At 48.7% G+C, this 21,496-nt stretch overlaps 1 protein-coding gene across 1 annotated transcript in view; it reads left to right on the top strand.

Annotated features, from left to right (window-relative positions):
* timm50 (translocase of inner mitochondrial membrane 50 homolog) overlaps positions 1-11,953 on the top strand; it is a 33,509-nt gene extending 21,556 nt beyond the window's left edge. The window contains exons 9-11 of the mRNA XM_080889525.1: positions 10,821-10,977; positions 11,179-11,285; positions 11,362-11,953. Of these exons, the coding sequence (XP_080745651.1) occupies positions 10,821-10,977; positions 11,179-11,285; positions 11,362-11,460 (363 nt within the window). The 3' untranslated portion in view covers positions 11,461-11,953. The remainder of the gene's footprint in view (positions 1-10,820; positions 10,978-11,178; positions 11,286-11,361) is intronic.
* Positions 11,954-21,496: the final 9,543 nt, after the last annotated feature.

Raw genomic sequence — 21,496 nt, 5'->3', positions numbered from 1 at the left:
AAATTGATTTCTCCTCCCCTCGCTCCCCCTCTCAGGCCTCATTAACCTTCTGCTTCCTTTCTCCCCTCTTCCTCTTATGTCACCTCCCTTTCACCCTCCCTCACCCCACTTTCTTCGTCCTCCTCCTCCTTCTGTCTCCCTCCAACTGCCATCTCTGTGCATTAGAGAGCTGGGTGGAGGCTGGAAGGAGCTGGTTTAACCTACTTCCCAGAGCAAAGACACACTTTACCAGCTCATCTCCATAATGCCAAGACAGGCTGAATGCAACAGATGCTGAGAGAGAGTTAAAGTGCTGTATATGGCAACAAGAGAAAGTTATTAAGTCCCTGTGAAATTAAAACAGTTGTTTAATGATGCCTGTGGCTGTGCTTTTAGCAGCCGTGGACGAGTTTGATCCAAACCAACACCATCAGGCTTCAAACAGACATCACAGAGTCACAATCTGAAGTCTGTTTTCTTTTCTGTAACTGGACAAAACTTCAAAAAATGCATTTTGGCTAATTTTCCGGTTTTGGTTCCAGTTTTTTCCGAGTCCCTCAGATTTAGGGGAAATATTTAGCACCGATCAGTCTGTATGGATGCTCTTTCGTTTGTCAGTTGGATTGTGAGGTTTCTTCCTGTTAAAAGGGTTTTTTTTCTTCCCACTGTCGCCAAGTGCTTGCTCCACAGGGATCATCTGACTGTTTGGGTTCTCTTTGTATCATTAAGGATATTTACCTTACAGTAACGAGCACCTTGGCGGTGCGTGGTGCTTTTTAAATAAAACTTAAAAATGTAATTATATCTGTGCATCGTCTACATTAGTTATTATTTTAGCTTTTTTTTTTCTTATTCCGCACCTAAAAATGAGCAAAGCTGCTCTGCATGGATGCTGTCATGGTCCTGGGTCGGTGACCCAGCGCTTTTAGTTTGTTATCATTTTCTAGATGATGATTGTTTAAGTTCTGTGTTATTTTCGATCTGCCTCTAAGTCTGCGTCTGTACCTGTCTGTCTATGGTGTCTCCCCATCTGTTTGTGAATCTGTCTGTTTAGTTCAATGTCTTGTCTGGTTTCATGTATCTGAGTTTCCTGTTTTATTGTGAAGGTCTGTGTCGTATGTGAGTGTGATCAGTTTACGTTTCCCCTGTCCCGTCAGCCCAGATTCCTCCCAGCTGTGTTGCCCTCCTGTCTCTCATCCCCTGATTACTGGTGTGTGTATTTAAGCCCTGTGTGTTCTCCTGCCTGTTGCCGGTTCGTCTGTATTACTCAGTGTCAGTCTGTGTATCCACCGTGTCTTCTCCCTGCTGTTCATCGTCATCCTCCTCTGCTCGTTTTCATTCAGGTTTGTGCTCTGTAGTTTAGTTGTTTCCCAGTTTAGTTTAGTTCGAGCCCCGTTTGCTGTTTGTCCACATTCCTTGGTGTTCAATAAATCACTTTCACTCCTCTACGACTGCCTGCGCTTGGATCCTCATTTATTCCACACGGCTCGCCTCGGCAGCCCTGACAGTACGAACCGGCCACTATGGACCCAGCAGCAGTCAACCCGCCCGAGGAGCTCCGGGAGGACATTATTTACTCGGTGGACAGATTAATTAACTTATGGCTCGAGCATGAGGGGAGAGAACTCCGCCAAGGCATAGCTGTTCGGCTACAGCGCTTAGTTTCTGGTCTCCCCTGGTTGCTCAGCTCACTTCACCCGCTCACACAGAATTTCGTTCTGAACGAGCTTCATCTTCTCCCCCCTGCTACCACCCACTCTGCAACTCATGCTTCACTCCCTGACCCGACGGAGAGTGTCCTGCCCGGCCCGTCGGTCCAGCCGTCAATTGGGAAACGGCACTCACGCCGTCGACGCCCCTCGCCACAGTCGGACCCCAGGATATCAGAGCGGCCGACTGTGGTGAGTAAAAAGGATAACGGCTCCAATCTGAATTGTAAGACTTTTTCTTCTGGGGTTGTTCGGGGTGTGTCAGTGGGAGCTAATTCACAAAGCTTACCTACCTTCGTAATAACCGATCTCTCCCAGGTTGGCATTTTTAAGACTTCAGCGAAAGCAAAGGGCTGTTGTTCTTCTGAAACTGTTAAACCCGTGTCAGCCAACCTAGGGTCTGCTAAAACTGTGACATATAACCCAGAGACCATTAACACCAGCTCTGATAATACTAGGACTGTTTATTCATTTGAACCGCGGCCTCAAGCTCAGTTAGCCGCACGGCCTCAAGCTCAGTTAGCCGCACGGCCTCAAGCTCAGTTAGCCGCACGGCCTCAAGCTCAGTTAGCCGCACGGCCTCAAGCTCAGTTAGCCGCATGGCCTCAAGCTCAGTTAGCCGCACGGCCTCAAGCTCAGTCTCTAATTCCACCACCGTTGTCATCACAACCACTATGTCAGTCGCCCTCAGTTCAGCCTCCTGTTCAGCAGCCACCAGCCCTGCATCCTGTGTCAGTTGTTCCACCTGTAAAACCATACAAGTCAATTCAACCCGAAAGACACTGCTCCTCGCCCATCCGCTCCAAGCAGAGAGACAAATCTAACAATACTGTCAACAGTCCTCAAAAGCTGGCCAGTTCTGAGACTGCGACACACTCCAGGGCCTCCCCAGAGGCCAGGGTTCAGTCCCCAGCTGACTCTGGATCCCTGGAGGTCAAGAAACCAGCTGAGGACTGCACCCAGCTGTCACTGCCTGAGCAGAGTCAACGCTCCGGGCAGCTGAAGTCTGCTATGTGTTTGCCAGGGGCCACTGTGCCTGCTGGTCCTGTTCTGTCCCTGCCAGAGGCCCGTGTGCCTGCTGGTCCTGTTGCGTTCCTGCCAGAGGCCCGTGTGCCTGCTGGTCCTGTTGCGTTCCTGCCAGAGGCCCGTGTGCCTGCTGGTTCTGTTGCGTTCCTGCCAGAGGTCTCCGCACCTGCTGGTTCTGTTCTGTGTGTGCCAGGGGCTCCAGTGCCCACTGGTTCTGAGACTGTTTTTGCTGGGGGGCCCGAGGAGCCCATCCAGCCTTCTTCCTCGTCAGCTGGGGGGCCCGAGGAGCCTGTCCAACCACCAGCCGCTCCACCAGCAGCCTCATCCACGCTTGCAGCAGCAGTTTCATCCATGCCGCCACCTGCTGCAGCGCCTCCGTCTGCATCCCCCACGCCGTTGCCTGGCCCGGCCTCTGCTGCATCCTCCACGCCGTCGCCTGGTCCGGGTTCAGCATCCTCATCAGCTGCTTTGCCTGGTCCAGGTTCAGCATCCTCATCAGCTGCTTTGCCTGGTCCAGCTTCAGCGTCCTCATCAGCTGCTTTGCCTGGTCCAGCTTCAGCGTCCTCATCAGCTGCTTTGCCTGGTCCAGCTTCTGCGTCCTCATCAGCTGCTTTGCCTGGTCCAGCTTCAGCGTCCTCATCAGCTGCTTTGCCTGGTCCAGCTTCAGCGTCCTCATCAGCTGCTTTGCCTGGTCCAGCTTCAGCGTCCTCATCAGCTGCTTTGCCTGGTCCAGCTTCAGCGTCCTCATCAGCTGCTTTGCCTGGTCCAGCTTCAGCGTCCTCATCAGCTGCTTTGCCTGGTCCAGCTTCTGCGTCCTCATCAGCTGCTTTGCCTGGTCCAGCTTCTGCGTCCTCATCAGCTGCTTTGCCTGGTCCAGCTTCTGCGTCCTCATCAGCTGCTTTGCCTGGTCCAGCTTCTGCGTCCTCATCAGCTGCTTTGCCTGGTCCAGCTTCTGCGTCCTCATCAGCTGCTTTGCCTGGTCCAGCTTCTGCGTCAGCATCGTCTGGTTCAGCTTCGGCTCCAGCATCGTCTGGTTCAGCTTCGGCTCCAGCATCGTCTGGTTCAGCTTCGGCTCCAGCATCCTCCTCTTCAGCTTCGGCTCCAGCATCCTCCTCTTCAGCTTCGGCTCCAGCATCCTCCTCTTCAGCTTCGGCTCCAGCATCCTCCTCTTCAGCTTCGGCTCCAGCATCCTCCTCTTCAGCTTCGGCTCCAGCATCCTCCTCTGCTGCTTCGTCTGGTCCAGCCACTGCTTCATCCTCATCAGCTGCTTCGTCTGGTCCAGCCACTGCTTCATCCTCATCAGCTGCTTCGTCTGGTCCGGCTCCAGCATACTCATCAGCATCGCCTGGTCCGGCTCCAGCATACTCATCAGCATCGCCTGGTCCGGCTCCAGCATACTCATCAGCATCGCCTGGTCCGGCTCCAGCATACTCATCAGCATCGCCTGGTCCGGCTCCAGCATACTCATCAGCATCGCCTGGTCCGGCTCCAGCATACTCATCAGCCTCGCCTGGTCCGGCTCCAGCATACTCATCAGCCTCGCCTGGTCCGGCTCCAGCATACTCATCAGCCTCGCCTGGTCCGGCTCCAGCATACTCATCAGCCTCGCCTGGTCCAGCCTCCGCTTCGCCTGGGGCTGCAGGGGCCACGCAGCCTTCAGGTCCTCTACTACCACCTCCTCATCGTCGGTCATCTGCCAGGCCGCTTGTTGGGCATCTCCGCCACCATGGACGCCCTCCTGAACGCCGCCATTGCCTTCCGCACGGTCGGCCCCCGGACTTGTTTCCACGCCGCCGTTGCCGCCCGCACGGTCGGCCCCCGGACTTGTTTCCGCGCCGCCGTTGCCGTCCGCACGGTCGGCCCCCGGACTTGTTTCCGCGCCGCCGTTGCCGTCCGCACGGTCGGCCCCCGGAACTGATTCCGCGCCGCCGTTGCCGTCCGCACGGTCGGCCCCCGGAACTGTTTCCGCGCCGCCGTTGCCGTCCGCACGGTCGGCCCCCGGAACTGTTTCCACGCCACTGCCTACTGCGCGGCCGGCATCCGGACCTGCCCCGTTGCCGTTCGCATGGTCGGCCTCCTGAACTTGACCATCTGGGCCTTTTTGGACTCTGTCCCTCCGTCCTGGGCCCCCTCCGCCCGCCCTGGTCGGGTTGTTTTCTGTTTTGTTTTGGTCCGTTTTTTCGTTTCTGCTGGGCTGTCTGGTGCCAGCCCTTGAGGGGGGGGTACTGTCATGGTCCTGGGTCGGTGACCCAGCGCTTTTAGTTTGTTATCATTTTCTAGATGATGATTGTTTAAGTTCTGTGTTATTTTCGATCTGCCTCTAAGTCTGCGTCTGTACCTGTCTGTCTATGGTGTCTCCCCATCTGTTTGTGAATCTGTCTGTTTAGTTCAATGTCTTGTCTGGTTTCATGTATCTGAGTTTCCTGTTTTATTGTGAAGGTCTGTGTCGTATGTGAGTGTGATCAGTTTACGTTTCCCCTGTCCCGTCAGCCCAGATTCCTCCCAGCTGTGTTGCCCTCCTGTCTCTCATCCCCTGATTACTGGTGTGTGTATTTAAGCCCTGTGTGTTCTCCTGCCTGTTGCCGGTTCGTCTGTATTACTCAGTGTCAGTCTGTGTATCCACCGTGTCTTCTCCCTGCTGTTCATCGTCATCCTCCTCTGCTCGTTTTCATTCAGGTTTGTGCTCTGTAGTTTAGTTGTTTCCCAGTTTAGTTTAGTTCGAGCCCCGTTTGCTGTTTGTCCACATTCCTTGGTGTTCAATAAATCACTTTCACTCCTCTACGACTGCCTGCGCTTGGATCCTCATTTATTCCACACGGCTCGCCTCGGCAGCCCTGACAGATGCTTGACCGCTGAGTTGGAAAAACAATGGTTGTCTTTTTATTTCACAGAGTCAGGCATACTGATCCTGTTCTACCAGCTGTTTTATTCTCCACTGTCTGATATTCCTTCAGGAATATTAAACTAACACCACAATGAGATAATTACCTCAGCGTTAACCCTTCCTCTGCCTATTGTTGGCTGGCCTGCATCCGAGCGTCGGCTGCTGGCCTGAAGTGGATCAGACGTCTTATTGTTTGTTGGCTGGATAAGAAACGCAACAGTTGGATTAACTTTGTTATTTTTAAATCATTCATTTTAAGCCTGATGTTTAGTTTATATATGCAAAACCCCAAATCAGGAGGTCTGCAGACACTAAAACACACTGAAGGGATCCCAACTCTTGTATTGGTTCACGTACATGTGCACGCTTCTCACTCTAAAAATGACCTTAATCTGTTATAACAAACTCAGAATACATTTAACATTAATATAAAGTACATTTCACTCATTAACTCAGACAATATCCCAATGAAACCACAAAGAGCTGCTCAGAGTAACATCTTTAAGCACAGAGTTAAATAATAAACTTAAGGCTTACTTTTTGAATTTCAAGGATATTTTATTGTTTCAGTAAATATTTAATCAGCCAGTCACATGTAGACTCAACAAGTTTGTCATTTTGTATGGAGTTGCCCAGCCTGAAACGAAATACTGTTTCTCACCAGCCTCTACAGTGCAATAAGCAATACAGTTAAAAAGAATAAATACAGTTTACAAAAGGCAGTAATGAACTGCAACAATAGTTATGGTTAAAGATGTAGAGCATATAACCACGCCCAGGAAGACCTGCTGAAGTTCAGACTGAGCACCAGAATGGGAAAGAAATGTGATTTTAGTGACTTTGAACATGGCACGGTGCAGAAACTGCTAATCTGCTGGGATTCTTCCACCAACCATCAGAGTTTACAGAAAACGGTCCAATTCGAAAATGTCCTATGAGCAGGAGTTCTCCGCGAGAAAATGACTTGTTGATACCAGAGGTCAGAGGAGAATGGACAGAGCGCTTCGAGCTGGGCTACAGCAGCAGAAGACCACAATGAGTGTCACTCCTGTCAGCTACGAACAGGAAAATGAGACGACTGCTCACACAGACTCACCAAAACTGGGCAGCAGAAGACCGGAAAGACAAACCTGGTCAGAATGTGGCTAAACATCATGAAAGCATGGATCCATCGTGCCTGTGTCACCAGTTCAGGCTGCTGGTGTGATGGTGTGGGGGTTATTTCCTTGGTGGACTTTTCTCTCCTCAGTACCAGCCGAGCATCGTTCAAACTCCACAGCCTGAGTGGCTGCAGAATAAATCACCACGTTACAAACTCAGATCATCAAACTGGTTTCTTGACCGTGACGTTCACTCAAACATCCACAGTCACTTAATCTTAATCAAATACCGTATTTTCACGACCATAAGGCGCACTGTGCTAAAAGGCGCAGTCTCAGTTATGTGTGCCCTTACTGTATTTAACACACACATAAGGCGCACTGGACCATAGGGCGCATACAAGTACCGTATGCGTATTTAAAAATAAAGCGGGAGCAAACCTGAATTCGGTACCTTACTCACATTTTTATTACCAATAATCGTCATCATCAACAACACACAAGCATACAAGTGTGCATATTTAAAAATAAAGCAGGAGCAAAACGAAGTTTGGTACTCACATTTTTATCATCAATTAAACCCATCGAAGTCCTCATCCTCTGTGTCTGAATTGAACAGCTGCGCTAAATCTCCATCAAACATGCCAGGTTCACTGTCTTCACCGTCAGAGTCACTTTCCGTGCTGTGCGGCTCCTCGGAAACGATGCCGGCTTTTGCGAAAGCTCGAACAACAGTGCCAGCAGACATGTTAGCCCAAGCATCTACAATCCATTGGCAAATTGTGGCGTAACTCGCCCGGCGCTGCCTTCCACTCTTAGTGAAACTGTGGTCTCCACCGGTCATCCATCGCTCCCAGGCCGCTCGCAGCCTTACTTTGAACGGGCGGTTCACACCGATGTCCAGCGGTTGGAGTTCCTTTGTCAGGCCTCCCGGAATGACAGCAAGCTCACAGTTCATTTGTTTCACTAGTTTTTTTCACATCGGCTGTGAGATGGGCACGCATAGAGTCACAGATCAACAGCGATGGTGATGCGTGGAAAAAACCACCTGGTCTCCTTACATACACCTCCCTCAGCCAGTCTTTCATCATTTCCTCATCCATCCAGCCCTTTTCATTTGCCTTAATGATGATTCCTGCTGGAAACTTCTCTTTAGGCAAAGTCTTTCTCTTAAAAATCACCATAGGCGGCAGTTTCTGTCCATTAGCATGGCAGCCAAGCACAACAGTAAAAGAAGACTTTTCATACCCCGTTGTGCGTATCGCTACCGTGCTGGTCCCCTTCTTCTCCACAGTGTGACTCACCGGGATGTCAAAAGTGAGCGGGACCTCGTCCATGTTTGTGATGTGGCTGGGCTGGATGTGTTTGTCGCCGATGTGTTTGCTGCAGTAGGAGCGGAAGATGGCCAGCTTTTCCTTATAATCCGCTGGAAGTTGCTGCGCTACCGTAGTCCTGGTCCTGATGGAAAAATGGCACCGTTTCATAAAACGAAAGCACCAAGACGGACCTCCTTGGAAATGTTCAATGTTCATCTCTTCAGCTAGTGAAACTGCTTTTAGCCTAATGGTGACCGTCGAAACGCTTCTCCCGCTCGCTCTTTGCTCGATGATCCACCGCTCGAGTCTTTCCTCCAACTCGAGCCACCTCGCCTTATGTCCGCGGAAACTCAGCTGCGTTTTCTTGACCTGCCGGAGCTTGTTTTCCTGCTTCCTCCATTTGCGAACCATCGATTCGTTAATCTTAAATTCTCTCGCCGCTGCTCGATTTCCATGTTCCTCCGCGTAGCTGATGGCCTTCAGTTTAAACTGTGCTTCGTAAGCGTGTCTCTTTGCCATTTTCAGGGTTGTTAAAACAACGATGTCCTGCATAATGCACATACCTGTTCTTTTATACAGGTATGTGCGATTGTCCCGGTATATACGATCAACGCCCACACTTCACCCTTTAACGTTCTCATGGTGTTCTCTACTACGTCCTCCTTACAACACATAGGGCGCGCCGCACTTTTTGAAGAAAATCTAAGACTTTTAAGTGCGCCTTATGGTCGTGAAAATACGGTAGTCTTTTTTTTTTTTTTTTTTATGATGTAGTGGAGTGGGAGGTCATAGACGTGCAGCAGCTGTGTGACACTGTCATGTCGAGGAATCTGAGACATGAAGAATTAAAACGGCTGTGAAGGAAAAAGAAGGTTCAACCCGGTATACCTTATGTATTGGCCCCACTGTTACAGACTGCATGCTGGTCCATCAATAACAGGACAAGCGGACTCCTCAAACTGATGCATCTGCCAACTACTGCAGTGCTCCAAGACATCAGAGGGGGAAGATGTTGGAGAGGAGGAGCCATCCAGCTCGAAATGACCCAAATAAATGTTTTGGTCTTTTTCAAGACCATGCAGTGGGCGGAGTCAGGCTCTGATATGATTGGGATAAGTAGAATCTTACTGTCAGCTTGCAGTACAGTACATAATACATTTACCTAAACTGTATTTGTGAGTGTGTGCAGCATTTCTTAGCACTTCACCGACTCTGTAAAAATGCTGCTGCCCAATTTGCTGAGAACATGAGCCGAGGGTCTCGCAGGAGGGAGTCACGCTGGTGTTCGTGAGCTTCTGTGACGGCAAAGTTTCCTCTGCTGGACGCTGCACAGCAGTAGATGTCATTCCTATTTCTAATCTCCCAACGGAGAGGGCAGCCACAGATGGCGCCTGCCAATAACATCGCACGGCAGATTTGACGAGAGGAATTTTCATACAAAGACGGAGAAGTGCGGTGCCGGGGAAGTTGTCGGGGCGCGACCTTTCATTGACGTAACTCTGTGTGTGTTAGAGTTAACCCCCAACCTGGAGCAAAGTCCTGCTTTAGTCCCGTCCAGCTGCTGTTCTAGAGTGAAGCCAGTGTTTCACAGTTTGAATCGACGCGTATTTAGAACATTCAACATGACAGGCTTCGGACGGCTTTTATTGGTCACATGGCATCATAAGAGCTCTAATTAAGATCAGAGACCGTCGTTGTCAGACGTCCACGCCATGTTGCTCTATTGCATCTTCTCTACGTCACTTATATTCATAGTCATTATTCATGTACCTGAAACGAAGACGAAATGTTCAATTCAATTTTATTTATATAGCGCCAAATCACAACAAAAGTCGCCTCAAGGCGCTTCAAATGCACAAACAATATGTGGAAGAGGGAAAGGAGCAGCCAGGTGTCGACTATCAAATGCACTGATTAACCGATCATCTGAAAGCTCAAGCTTCCCTATAAAAGCAGAGGTTTGGGCAGTTTGCAGGTCTGCAATCAGCAGTGATCTTAGAGAAGCGTCTGCTGAGGGAGGGCTACGAGGCAATTTCCTTAACTGAGGTTTACAAAGGTTCAATAAACCACATCTGTAACAGCGTCCTTCAAATGGATGATACCAATGTGGAGAGGTTTGTCCTCAGCTGCAGAGATCCAAAATTCCTCCACAATGGCGTAAAAGACTGAGAAGGTCCGATTCTTCAGTGGCAGTTTGATTCCTTCACACAAACACAACGTGAAGGAGAACGGCGGCCTTCTTTCATCAGCTGTGAGGACGTGGAGGATGATTGGGCCGCAGACAGTCCCTCTCCATCTGTCTCACTCACACACACGTCGGGTATTCATTTCTTGTGGAGACATCTAATTGAAATAATGCTTCCCCTCGCCCTTTACCCTAACCATCAAAAGTGAATGCCTAACCCTGAGCCTAAACCCAACCATAACCCAGTTGTAACCCTGACACTAAAACCACATCCTGAGTCTGAAAAATACCTTCAGACTCGTGAGGATTTCCAATTTTTGGTCCCTACAAAGATATGAATACACACACACACACACACACACACACACACACACCCACCCCAGCTGGGGCTAGCAAGTGTTACCTTAAGGGTCATTAAGGTAATGGAGTCTCTTATTTGATGAGGCATGAAAGATCACCAGTGTCAACTTTAGTCGGGCTGGAGTGATGGAGGGGCGTTTACCTCATCAGTCATCGAATTAGTGATTTTATCTGCAGCAGGAGAGTAAACGTGTGTGTGTGTGTGTGTGTGTGTGTGTGTGTGTGTGTGTGTGTGTGTCTGTCTGTCTGTCTGTCTTTTAGGATGTGTCGTGTCTGAACCGCGACAGCAGTAAGGTCATCGTGGTGGACTGTAAGCGGGAGGCGTTCAGCCTGCAGCCTTTCAACGGCCTGGCTCTGAAGAAATGGGACGGAAACTCTGAGGACCGAACGCTCTACGACCTCGCCAACTTCCTCAAGAGTAAGACGCACGGCGAGGCGTTCGGGGACCGTCCTGTCACCCAGCCGTTCCTTAACTTAATTTGTTTTTGTAGTTGACGTCTGCTTCTTGTGTTCGTCAGTGCATCCCTCTACTGTCACTAAGCTCATATTTGATTGGTTGACCTTCCCGTGTTTCCTGTCTGTTGTTGTTTCACCTCCTCCGTCTCCTCCTCTCCATCAGCCATCGCTATGAGCGGCGTGGACGACGTGCGTTCGGTGTTGGAGAACTACGCGCTGGAGGAAGACCCCATCGAGGCCTTCAAGCGCCGACAGGCTCAGCTGGCACAGGTAGGAGGAGAAATCCAACGCACCTGTCACAGGTTTCACCTGAAATGGCTTTGACTCTGTTTTCTCTGCCCGTCAGGAGGAGGAGCAGCGTCTGTCCGAGCTCTCCCAGCAGAAGAAACAGGGACTCTCGATCGGCTCCATCGCCTCGCGGTTTTGGCGCTCCAAGCAGCAATGAGCCCCACCCCCTCCCCTGCTCGCTTTCCACCTATCACTCGTCCAAGGTGAGGTGAGAGAGAGGAGGAGAGAGACCCGTGTGCTGCAGGCGAATGGTCTCCGCCGTCACGGACGTCTCAGTGGGCGGGGCTGTTGCGCTGGACCGGAGCTAGGACTTTAACTGGCCTTGCACTTCCTGGTTTTTGTGGAGGTGGGGCCTCATCTTTGTGACACCTGATGCATTTTTAAGCTTCTGATGGAGAGGATCCAGGTCGGTCTAAACTCTGGTTGCTGGTGGTTGGAGGCTGATCGGGAATCAGCGCTGCCGTCGCCACTCCAGCTCCAGTCGCATCGCCGCTCACTGGATCTGACCTGAGATCAGCTGTCATCTGCCACACTTTGAGAATGTGTATTTTATTTTCTGTTCCTGTGTGTGTGTCTCAGACTGTGCTGTTGGAGGCGAACGTCACATCATGAATATTGTTTATAATGATGCAAATAAACGATAAGTAGCATTTATGAGAGTTTGGTGAATATGTCAGAGCGCCAAGCGGCGTCGGCCGCCGTGGCGTAGACGAATATGCGTCCAGGACGTAACAGCGAGAGGGATGAGGTCTTGTGATGTTCTGTCTGTGTGAGCACATCCTGGTGTGTGAGACGTGACTCTGAGGAAGAACAACAGACTGTGTTGGAGGAGTGGAGGAAATCTTGGCGACAGTGTTTGGCTCGGGATGGCTCACCTGGTCTGGTCCTATGAGGGCTTCATTAGATCAAACTAGATCACGTTAGCTTGCATAGCTCGGCAATATTAGGCCACCAGCAGACGTGTTCGGGAGCACCTCAAGGAACACGTCAGAGAGCCTGAAGTGTTGACCCGACCTGCCACCCTGACTGAACATGTGATCGATCCACAGAGATCACCTCCACGTGACGAAGCTACCAAAGATGCATGCCGAGCCACGCCTGGTTCCTGTGCTGTACACAGTTGTGCAGAAGTCTCAGGCTACGTCCACACGTACCCGGGCATTTTTGAAAACGCAGATTTTTCTATGCGTTTGCACCTTTCGTCCACACGTAAACGGCGTTTTTGGTCACTGAAAACGAAGATTTCTAAAAACTCCGGTCAGGGTGGATATTTTTGAAAACTCCGTTTTTGCATTTACGTGTGGACGAAAAAAACGGAGAAAACGCAGCGTCAAAGGTGTGCGCCTTTTTTGACGTCACACTGTGCGCCACGTTATTGTTTCGGTGAAATGAATTTCTACAATACTGTTACTGTTAATTCTACTCTCTGCAGTGTTTAAATGCTCACATATACACACAGTTACTGTCCCTCCACACATACGACTGGGTTCTGCTTCTATGCTCCAGCTTTGTTTACTTTTTCCCACCGAGGCTTCTAGACTTCTGATTGGCCAACATTTCTGCACGGTTAGGAATCTAGCGCCACCTGCTGCTTTGGCATGTTCATAGCAGCGTTTTCCTTCATTTCTGCCTTTATGTGTGGACGGGATTATTTTTTAAAACGAAAACGGAAAATCTCCGTTTTCAAAAATACCCGTGTACGTGTGGACGTAGCCTTAAGCAACCCCTCATTTCTCCCTATTTTGCTTCCAAGCAGTCAGACTTGTCATTTTTCACAAAGAATCCTCCTCCAGCTTTCTGAAGATCCTTCAGTCTTCCCTTGTTTCCAGTCCAGTCCTCGTACCTGACCATTTTCAGACGTTTTTCTTTGTTTCCATTTAACTCTGACCTCATCACTCAGGCATCATAAAGGCTCCGAGGTAAAGTCATTATGTCTCTGCACATAACGACTTGCCAGAATCCATCTTAAAGTTTATCTTTGATGAAAGCAGCCTGTCACACAAACCGATGATTTATTCTAGTTTCTTTAGTTGAATCTGTGAAAAATCCTGAAGATAGTAGTTTGTCATAAAATGTCATTTTTGGACCAACAATGGATTCTCTGAACTATTAGCAGAAAACCTGGCGGATCTCGCACGGTGTGCAGTGTGTCCTTAAAAAATGTGAGGAAACTGGACAAGTGGCGGACAAAACAACAAGTGTTCAGCCTAAAAATCACGGGGCCTTCAGCTGAACCATCCAAACTACACAAGAACTGGACTGAAACTCGGTAACAACAGGTCAGAGGGAGCGATGAGTCCAAATCTTTGGCGATATGTACAGAGGAGGTCCAACAGTGAGGCCACAGTGGAGGCTGGGTCTGGATTTCAGTCAGTGACGTTCGATTCATCAGTTTTAACAAAGTACCATCAGACTGAATTTGATCCTTCTGCAAAGCCTGACAATGATCCCAACGCAGTGAAAGCGCACAGTGGAGCCTCCTGCAGCGTAGCATTACTGAAGCAGTGTGGGATCATCCCGGCAGAGCAGAACAAGAACAGAAGAGCTTTGCGTGTCCTTCAAGAAGCCTGGAGAGATTTTACAGCCTGTGCTGGAGAATAAAGGTGTCCACTCAAATACTGTCACCTGTTTCTGCCTCATAGAGACCGTGTTTCAATAAATCGCTGCACTTGGTTCTCATTTTCCTGCAGAATATAAAGATTAGAGGAGAGGCGTAAGACCTGTGCACAGCGCTGTACACGAGTCTGATGCGTGGCTCGTTCTTGGCTTTAAACAGCAGCGTGTTTTACAAAGAGGACGACGTGCTGCATTTCTGCTTTACACTCATTTAGGAAAAAAAGACTTTCAGTCAGATCTGCTGCAGATAAACCGACGATCGCCGCCCTCCGAGGCCTCTGAGTTTTATTCTTTCTCCAGAGCAACGAGTCCAGAGATCATTCGTCTCAATATGCATGTGATGTAAACTCACCATTGGTAATAAACCCAGAATAAATCAAACCGACCAGCGTGATGTGTGGATTTTCCTGTTTTTGTTCGGTCTTTTTAAAGTGTAAATCGGTGGACTCTTTGGCGTTTCAGGCTCATAATGTGAATCATTTTAGGTTTTATAGTTTTCCCTTCGCTGTTTACAAGCTTTGAATTTTCTCTCTTTTAATGAGATTCCGCTGGTTCAGGATGCTTCCCTCTAACAAATGCATCTGAAACACGCTGTTATTGAGCGCGTTGGACAGAGGAGGACACGGCCGGGATGCTTTTGATCTTCTGGCTGCTCCTCGGGCTTCGCAGAAGCCTTCGTGCCGAGTTTTAATAGAACATGTGCAGCGCTGCTGTATACGTTTAATGTACGGAAAATGAGGCCGGCGCTGGGCCGAACGTGAGAAATGTGCTTTTTGTTGGCGTTACAGCAGGAGCCCCGTGGTGCCCAGAACCTGTAAATATGTTTTCTCTTCACAGCACGTTTATGTCCCGTGGAGGCGGGACAGGTACCACCTATATTTGGAACACTTTGCCATTCAGATTCCAAATATTTGACCCTCCTAACTGCTCAAAAAAAGTGCAAATACACACAGAGTCCTGCCAAACTCAACTGGAAATATATTAGACAGAATAAATCCCTCTCATAAACTCTACTTTGGACTCTTAGCAAAGGGGAGGCGGCCGTCTTTAAATAATTGAAGCAGTAACTTTCCACTTTCTTGCAGTTTGTGCAGTGGGAGCTGTGGGCTGCTCGGGGTTTAAGGCAAACAGATTAAATAGAAAGTCAAACACAAACTAAAGCAGATCTTCATTTCTCCAGAGTGGGTGATGAGCCCCCCCACATGCTGCCGTTTGCTGAGGATGGAGTGGTTTAAAAAGTCTGTTTTTACAGATTACAGGATTAAATAAGGAAACCGCGGGCTGACTTCACAGAGCAGGGGCGGTTCATTTAACCACAGGTGGGCCCTGAAATCTCAAGTTGCTGCATAATAACAAAAATAGCTCCAGATTCTTTTACTTTGGTGTGAAACCAGTACCATCCCGGAAAAGTTCACATTTAATGACCGGTCCGTTTATAATGAGCGGCAGAGAAAAATGAGTGTTTTTCTACATTTAGTTCAGTGTGATTAAAACAACCCGCCAGCACGGCTCCTCAGCTCAAACTCATCACATTTGATGCTCTGTCAGACTCGTGACACAGATCCAGATCTGCAGGATCCAGGAGCTTGTTTCAATTCTCAGTCCTGTTCTCCAAGTCTGAGATTTAACTTCCTGCTGATGCAAACTGATGCACATAAAGCACGAATGCACGCTGTGTTCTTAAATGTAGCACCGACATTCATAAAGGAACACAAAAGCATGATTTCATAACAACAGCAACAATCTGTTCTTCTGAAATGTTCTCAGTAAAAATGAAGCTTTGATTGTCGTCTCTGTGCACGTGACGTGAGATCCACGATGACAAGATTTGATGTAGTTTTCCGTCGGTGCACCACCGCTGAGGATTTGAACTCAGAAACGATGTGACTGAAGTTCAGACTCATTTGCAGAGACCTGTGATTGGTTAACTAGCTGATTAGTGTTTGACGGCCAGGTGAGGCTCGTTTCACACCAGAAATGGAAAGTTCATTTCCATTTTAATGGTGAGCATCAGCCCCCCTCCTTCCATCTGCTGACTGATGCAGGAAGGTGTGATCATGCCGACACCGACTATTTGCTGGTTCCTGCTTGAAATGCTGGAAATGTCCTGATTTGCTTTAAACCAGCGGTCCCCAACCCCCGGGCCTCGGACCGGTACCGGTCCGTGAGTCGTTTGGTACCGGGCCGCGAGAGTTGAGGCTCAGGTGTGAAATGTATGGTTTTCAGGGTTTCCAGCGTTATTTTGTTATCGTTTTTATCGTTAACTCTGTTTTCCTGGGTCTTTTCACGTGTGTTATGAATAAATTTTCTTTTTTTCGGTACCGGTACTAGTTTTATTTTGTTGTATTTATCTTAAAGGCCGGTCCGTGAAAATATTGTCGGGCATAAACCGGTCCGCGGCGCAAAAAAGGTTGGAGACCGCTGCTTTAAAATAAACGTGGACACAACGAGCACATGATGTTGTGAGAGTGCCCACCTGCAAACAGGCAGTGAGGTGAGCGAGCGCGCGCCCAAATCCGCCGCTCCACGTGCATGTGTGTGTGCGTGTGTCCTTTTTAAGTTGTGGCGCTTCCATCTTAAACAGAAACCATCAGGTCCATAGGTTTTCTTTCACAGATCAATACAGCTGATCAGTTTGTGATCATTTCTGGTGACGTCATTCAGACCGTGAGATTAAACCGTTAATGAACTCCCAGATGTTCCCAGATGATGAAAAACGCTCATGCTAAAAACGCACCCACAAAAAAGACTCATCAAAGATCATCTTCCAAATGTTGGAGGTTTAACTTTAATTAAACAACAAATCTGTGACGGTCACCTGTTTATAAAAACTCTACAGCAGAACCTGAGAGACGATCATCTACTGCTCACTGAAGCCTCAGTGGATGGGCAGCTGTCAGGAAGCCGTGCTTAATGAAAGGAAACTGAAGGAAAGGCTGGAGATATGAAAATGACACAAGAACTGGGCTGAAGATCAGAGGAACGGGTCTGATGGAGAAATGGGTGCACATCATGGTCAGGAGAGAGGCTCAGCAGTCAGTCTGCAGCCAGCTGCGGTGGAGGCTCTGTCGTGGTTTGGGCTGTAGGTCAGCCAGTGGTGTTGGAGACCTTTGTTAAAACTGATGGACTCACAAACACAGAAAGAACCATCAGATTATGGAAGGACCACCTGATTAATAACAGCTTCATTTTTCATCCCAAACTCACTGCCATGACTCAACGTCTGAGGCTTCCAGGAGTCAAACTTCCATAAGAAGTAAAAGTTCACATTTAATGATCACATATCTACAGACGTTCCAACAGTCTCTCCACCCACGCTGTCATCGCCTCAGCAGGTACTGTGCTGTGTTTTTCTGAGAAAGCTGAAAGAATTCAAGAGTTTGCTGCATTTTTGACACTGCAAAAGCTCCAGTGGGCCAGACTGGACCCTGAGCTGCTCGTTTGATTCCCCGATCTGAGAAAGCTCGCATAAGAGCGGAGATAAAAGGGCAGACAGACGACGAAGAACACGTGATGTGGTCGAAATGTTCACAAACACAAAGTCTGGCTTCGTTTGCACTGATCTGAGCCGCGGCTCGTTTCTGAGTGCAGGCTGGGAGGTTTGGGACCTAAATGTGCTTCCACTCAGACTTCCCACAGCTCAGTGTGGAGGTGTGAACCTGGGAACGCCGAGGCTGCCGCAGAGCTTTATGACTCCTCCATTTGCCTCACAGCAGCTCACAGCTGTTCAGCTGTCACACGCTAACAGAAGGCAGCAGACTGCAGCCCCAAAAACACTAAACCAGCTCAGGTGTCACATTTACACTGAAACACACTTTACTTACACCGGGGGGATAATTTCAACATTTTATTATCAATATGACAAAGCGAAATATCTCCTGAAGGTAAAACTACTCACAAGACAAGCGCTCAAGTAAATTATAAAAAGTAAAATAAAACAAAGGAGATAATAATTTAAATGACAGTTAAAAACAAAAAAACAGGAGAAATATTTAAAGTAAGAAAATTAAATGAAAATTTTGAGTCTAAAAATAAGAAAAAAAGAAAAAACTCTTTTAAAAATATAAGAAAATATAAAAAATATAAAATTAACTTTGTTCGTGTGGGCGGGGCTAACACAGTCCCTGATTCACAGGTGAGACTTCACCGTGCTCTGTCATTTACCTGCCTGCTCCTTCAGGACCCTCCAGACTACGCCCCCTCCTCCTGATGCAGAGCGTTTGTTTATCTGCGCATGTCTGCTCAGGTGTCAGAGTTGACGCCTCGCTCACTTTTGTGAACGCACCAAGCTGTTCACACCTGAGACTTTCCCACGGCCTGCCTCCCCCCAGACACCTCCTTTATCCTCCTCGCGGGCGGCACACGCCATGTGTCGTCTCACCTGAACAAAAGCTCGTGCCGCCTCTCGTCGGGCCATTTGGGCACGTGTTGGAGGACAAAAGGAGGCGATGGAGGTGTGAAGCCTTTCAGGTCCTTCCGGCGGCAGTAAAACCTCCTCAGGAGGAGGAGCAGAGCTCGGGCTGATGGAGCACTGGGCCTCCTCTTCCTCACTTCAGAGACACAGACACACGAGGAAACCTGCTGACCTTTAACCTCTGACTTTCGCTCAATGTAAACGAAGCTTTACCTGCGATGCTGTGACGCAGTCCGCGGCGTTTCACCTGATCAATAAAGCTTTGAACAAAACAAAAGCAGCAACTGAGGCTCACCTGCATCAACCTGTCGCTCCCGTGCGCAGGGGCACGCGCACATACTCATTTGGAGGAGGCGAAGCGCGTGGCGCGCGTGTGTCTGAGGAGGGGGAGGTCTGATCGATAAGCAGATGGCGCGCGATTGAATATGTGCATATTGTCCGCTGAAGCTTCCTGCTGGTGTGTGCACGCGCCCTTACTCCCCGGGGTGCCGACGCTGCACGTGCTCATCAGGTAAAAAAAAGACGCTCTAAAGCTCGAAACGCATGCGCCACATTAGAACTCGCTCATATAATAAACGGAGGCCATTTTTCACAATTTCATTCATAAATCACACACACACACACACACACACACACACACACACACACACACACACACACACATAACAGAATCAGCATGCTTTATTAATCCCTGAGGAAATTATGTGGGTTGCAGTTGCATTAACAAAAACAGACTAAACTATTTAACAATACAATATGTCAGGATATAAGGAATAGCACAATATGTAAAAATCAACACATAATAAGTATCCAGGGTTGGCAGATGTGATTATAAGGAAATATCTTGAAAATTGACAGCAACATTACCGAATAAGAAAGAGAAAGGGTGCAACTGTTGCAGTGTTTAGTGTGTTAGGTGGAGGAGTTGTACAGGGAGCCACGGGCAGGAATGATGTCCTGTGTCGTTCAGTGGTGCTTTTCAGTAATCTGTCTCTCACTGAACGTGCTCCTGTGGCTAGCCAGCACGTCATGGAGTGGGTGGGAGGGGGTGTCCAACATTGTCTTTATCTTGGACAACATTCGCCTCCGACACCACTTTAAGGGAGTCCAGCTCCAGCCCCACAACATTATTGGCCTTGTGGATCAGTTTATTTAGTCTGTTAGCATCAGCAAGCCTCAACTTGCTGCCCCAGCATGCAACAGCATAGAGGACTGGCCAAAACAGACTCGTAGAAAATCCAGAGCATAGTTCGACAGATGTTAAAGGACCTCAGCCGCCTCAGAAAATAGAGATGACTCCGGCCCTTCCTGTAAAGTGTGGTAGTGTTTTTAAACCCAGAGGCATTTATAGTCGTCCACAATGTCCACGTTGACCCTGTGGATTGAAACGGGGTCAAGTGTTTCCTGGTCTTCCTGAAGTCCACGATCAGTTCCTTGGTCTTTGCCACGTTGAGCTGCAGATGATTCTGCTCGCACCACGTGACAAAGGAGTCGACCACAGCCTGGTACTCTGACTCATCACCCCTCCCGATGCATCCATGCATCCATACACAAACACTGCATGAAGCTGACGTGTTTCCAGCGTCAGGCAGCTGCTGCAGGACTGAGACGGTCTGACTCGAATGTTTAAACATGCATTCGTGCACTAAAGCGCTTCCTCTCTTTCTAGCAGATTCAATCACTTATGTGAGAATGTGGTTTGAGCAGTTTTCACCTGCATGTCGATGCAGCTCTGATTGGATGTTTCTGCACATCCTCCTTGAGATTCACGAGCAGCACTGAGCTCCCTGCTTAAACAGCACGACGTGATGAAGGTTAATATGAACTGTAGACGATGTGAGGGGCAGAGCTGTGACACGTTGTGTTTTTGCACATGTATGAAACCAAACGGCAGAATTGGTTCTGGGATGTTGTTGGACTCGGATGTGCAGCCGAGTCAAAAGTTTCTGCAAACGTGTTTTAGGGTTTGGGAAAAACTGCACTTGATTCTTGAAATGAGACGTCGTGCTGTGGTCTGAGGATAAGATCAGACCTTTACCCTGAAGCCTGCACAGCTGGAAAAATGATGCTCTGACTTTCAGCTCTTCCTCCTGTTCTTCCTCAGTGACATCACATGGGCTGGGGTCATGTGACCGGTTTATGTGTGAAACATCCAGTTTACAGCTCGGAGGAGTTTTCACGCCTCCTTCTTGTTTCTCTGAGACTCTGCCGACTCGTCTCGAGCCAAACATCTGTTGTTGTTGGTTTATATTATAGAATTCATCCCTGCGAGACACACACACACACACACACACACACACACACACACACACACACACACACACACACACACACACAATAGGGTGTGATGAAGCATGCCTCGTGCCAGGAAGGAGGGGGGCTGAATTCAGGACCAGCAGAGGCACGCGCTGCCCTCATTCAAATACAAATGGTGGAGGTGGGGGGTTGGGCGGTGGGGGTGGCAGCCCAACAAAAGCTACAGCTCATCAGCATGAGCGCCTCCTCCTCATACACCTGAGGTGAAGGGGAGGCCCGAGCTCTGTGTTTCGGTCCATTCGCTGAACATTTTCCTGAAATTGAGCAGGAGTGTCTTTGTTTTCACAGCTGACAGCAGAAATCTGGGTTTATGGAAGTGCTCTTCAAACCTGTGAGCTCAAAGCTCCGCAGTAGCTCTGAGATCAGGTTTATTCTTCTAAATTTAACCAGAGTAACTTTCAAAAGTCACCTGAAAGCTCCACAGCTGTTAAACTGGTTTAAAGTTCTCTCTGTAGATTAGACCCCACCACCACCAGCACCACCACCACCAGCAGCAGCAGCAGCAGCTGTTTAGCTGCAAACAGAACACAGCCAGCTGAAAACTGGCACCTTCACAGCAACGCAGCAACAACAGCTCTGATTGGTTAAAACTCAAGTCTGTGTGCATTTAAACACCCCTGGAAACACCTATTGAGCTCAGGGCTCAGGCATTACCAGTAATACATGAATGAATGAATGAATGAATGAATGAATGAATGAATACATGAATGAATGAATGAATACATGAATGAATGCAGCAGGCCTTATTTACTCTCATGTGTTGACACTGTACGCAGAGAGTTTATGGCTCTGTTTTTGGTGACAAGTTAGCAACATCAGTGAAGCTCCACGGCCTGAAGGTGGGTCA

This window comes from Rhamphochromis sp. 'chilingali' (assembly GCF_963969265.1).
Source record: "Rhamphochromis sp. 'chilingali' genome assembly, chromosome: 8".
NCBI classification, from domain to species: Eukaryota; Metazoa; Chordata; class Actinopteri; order Cichliformes; family Cichlidae; genus Rhamphochromis; species Rhamphochromis sp. 'chilingali'.
Note: the sequence above shows the minus strand (reverse complement) of the source record. Positions and strands in the feature narration are given on the sequence as shown.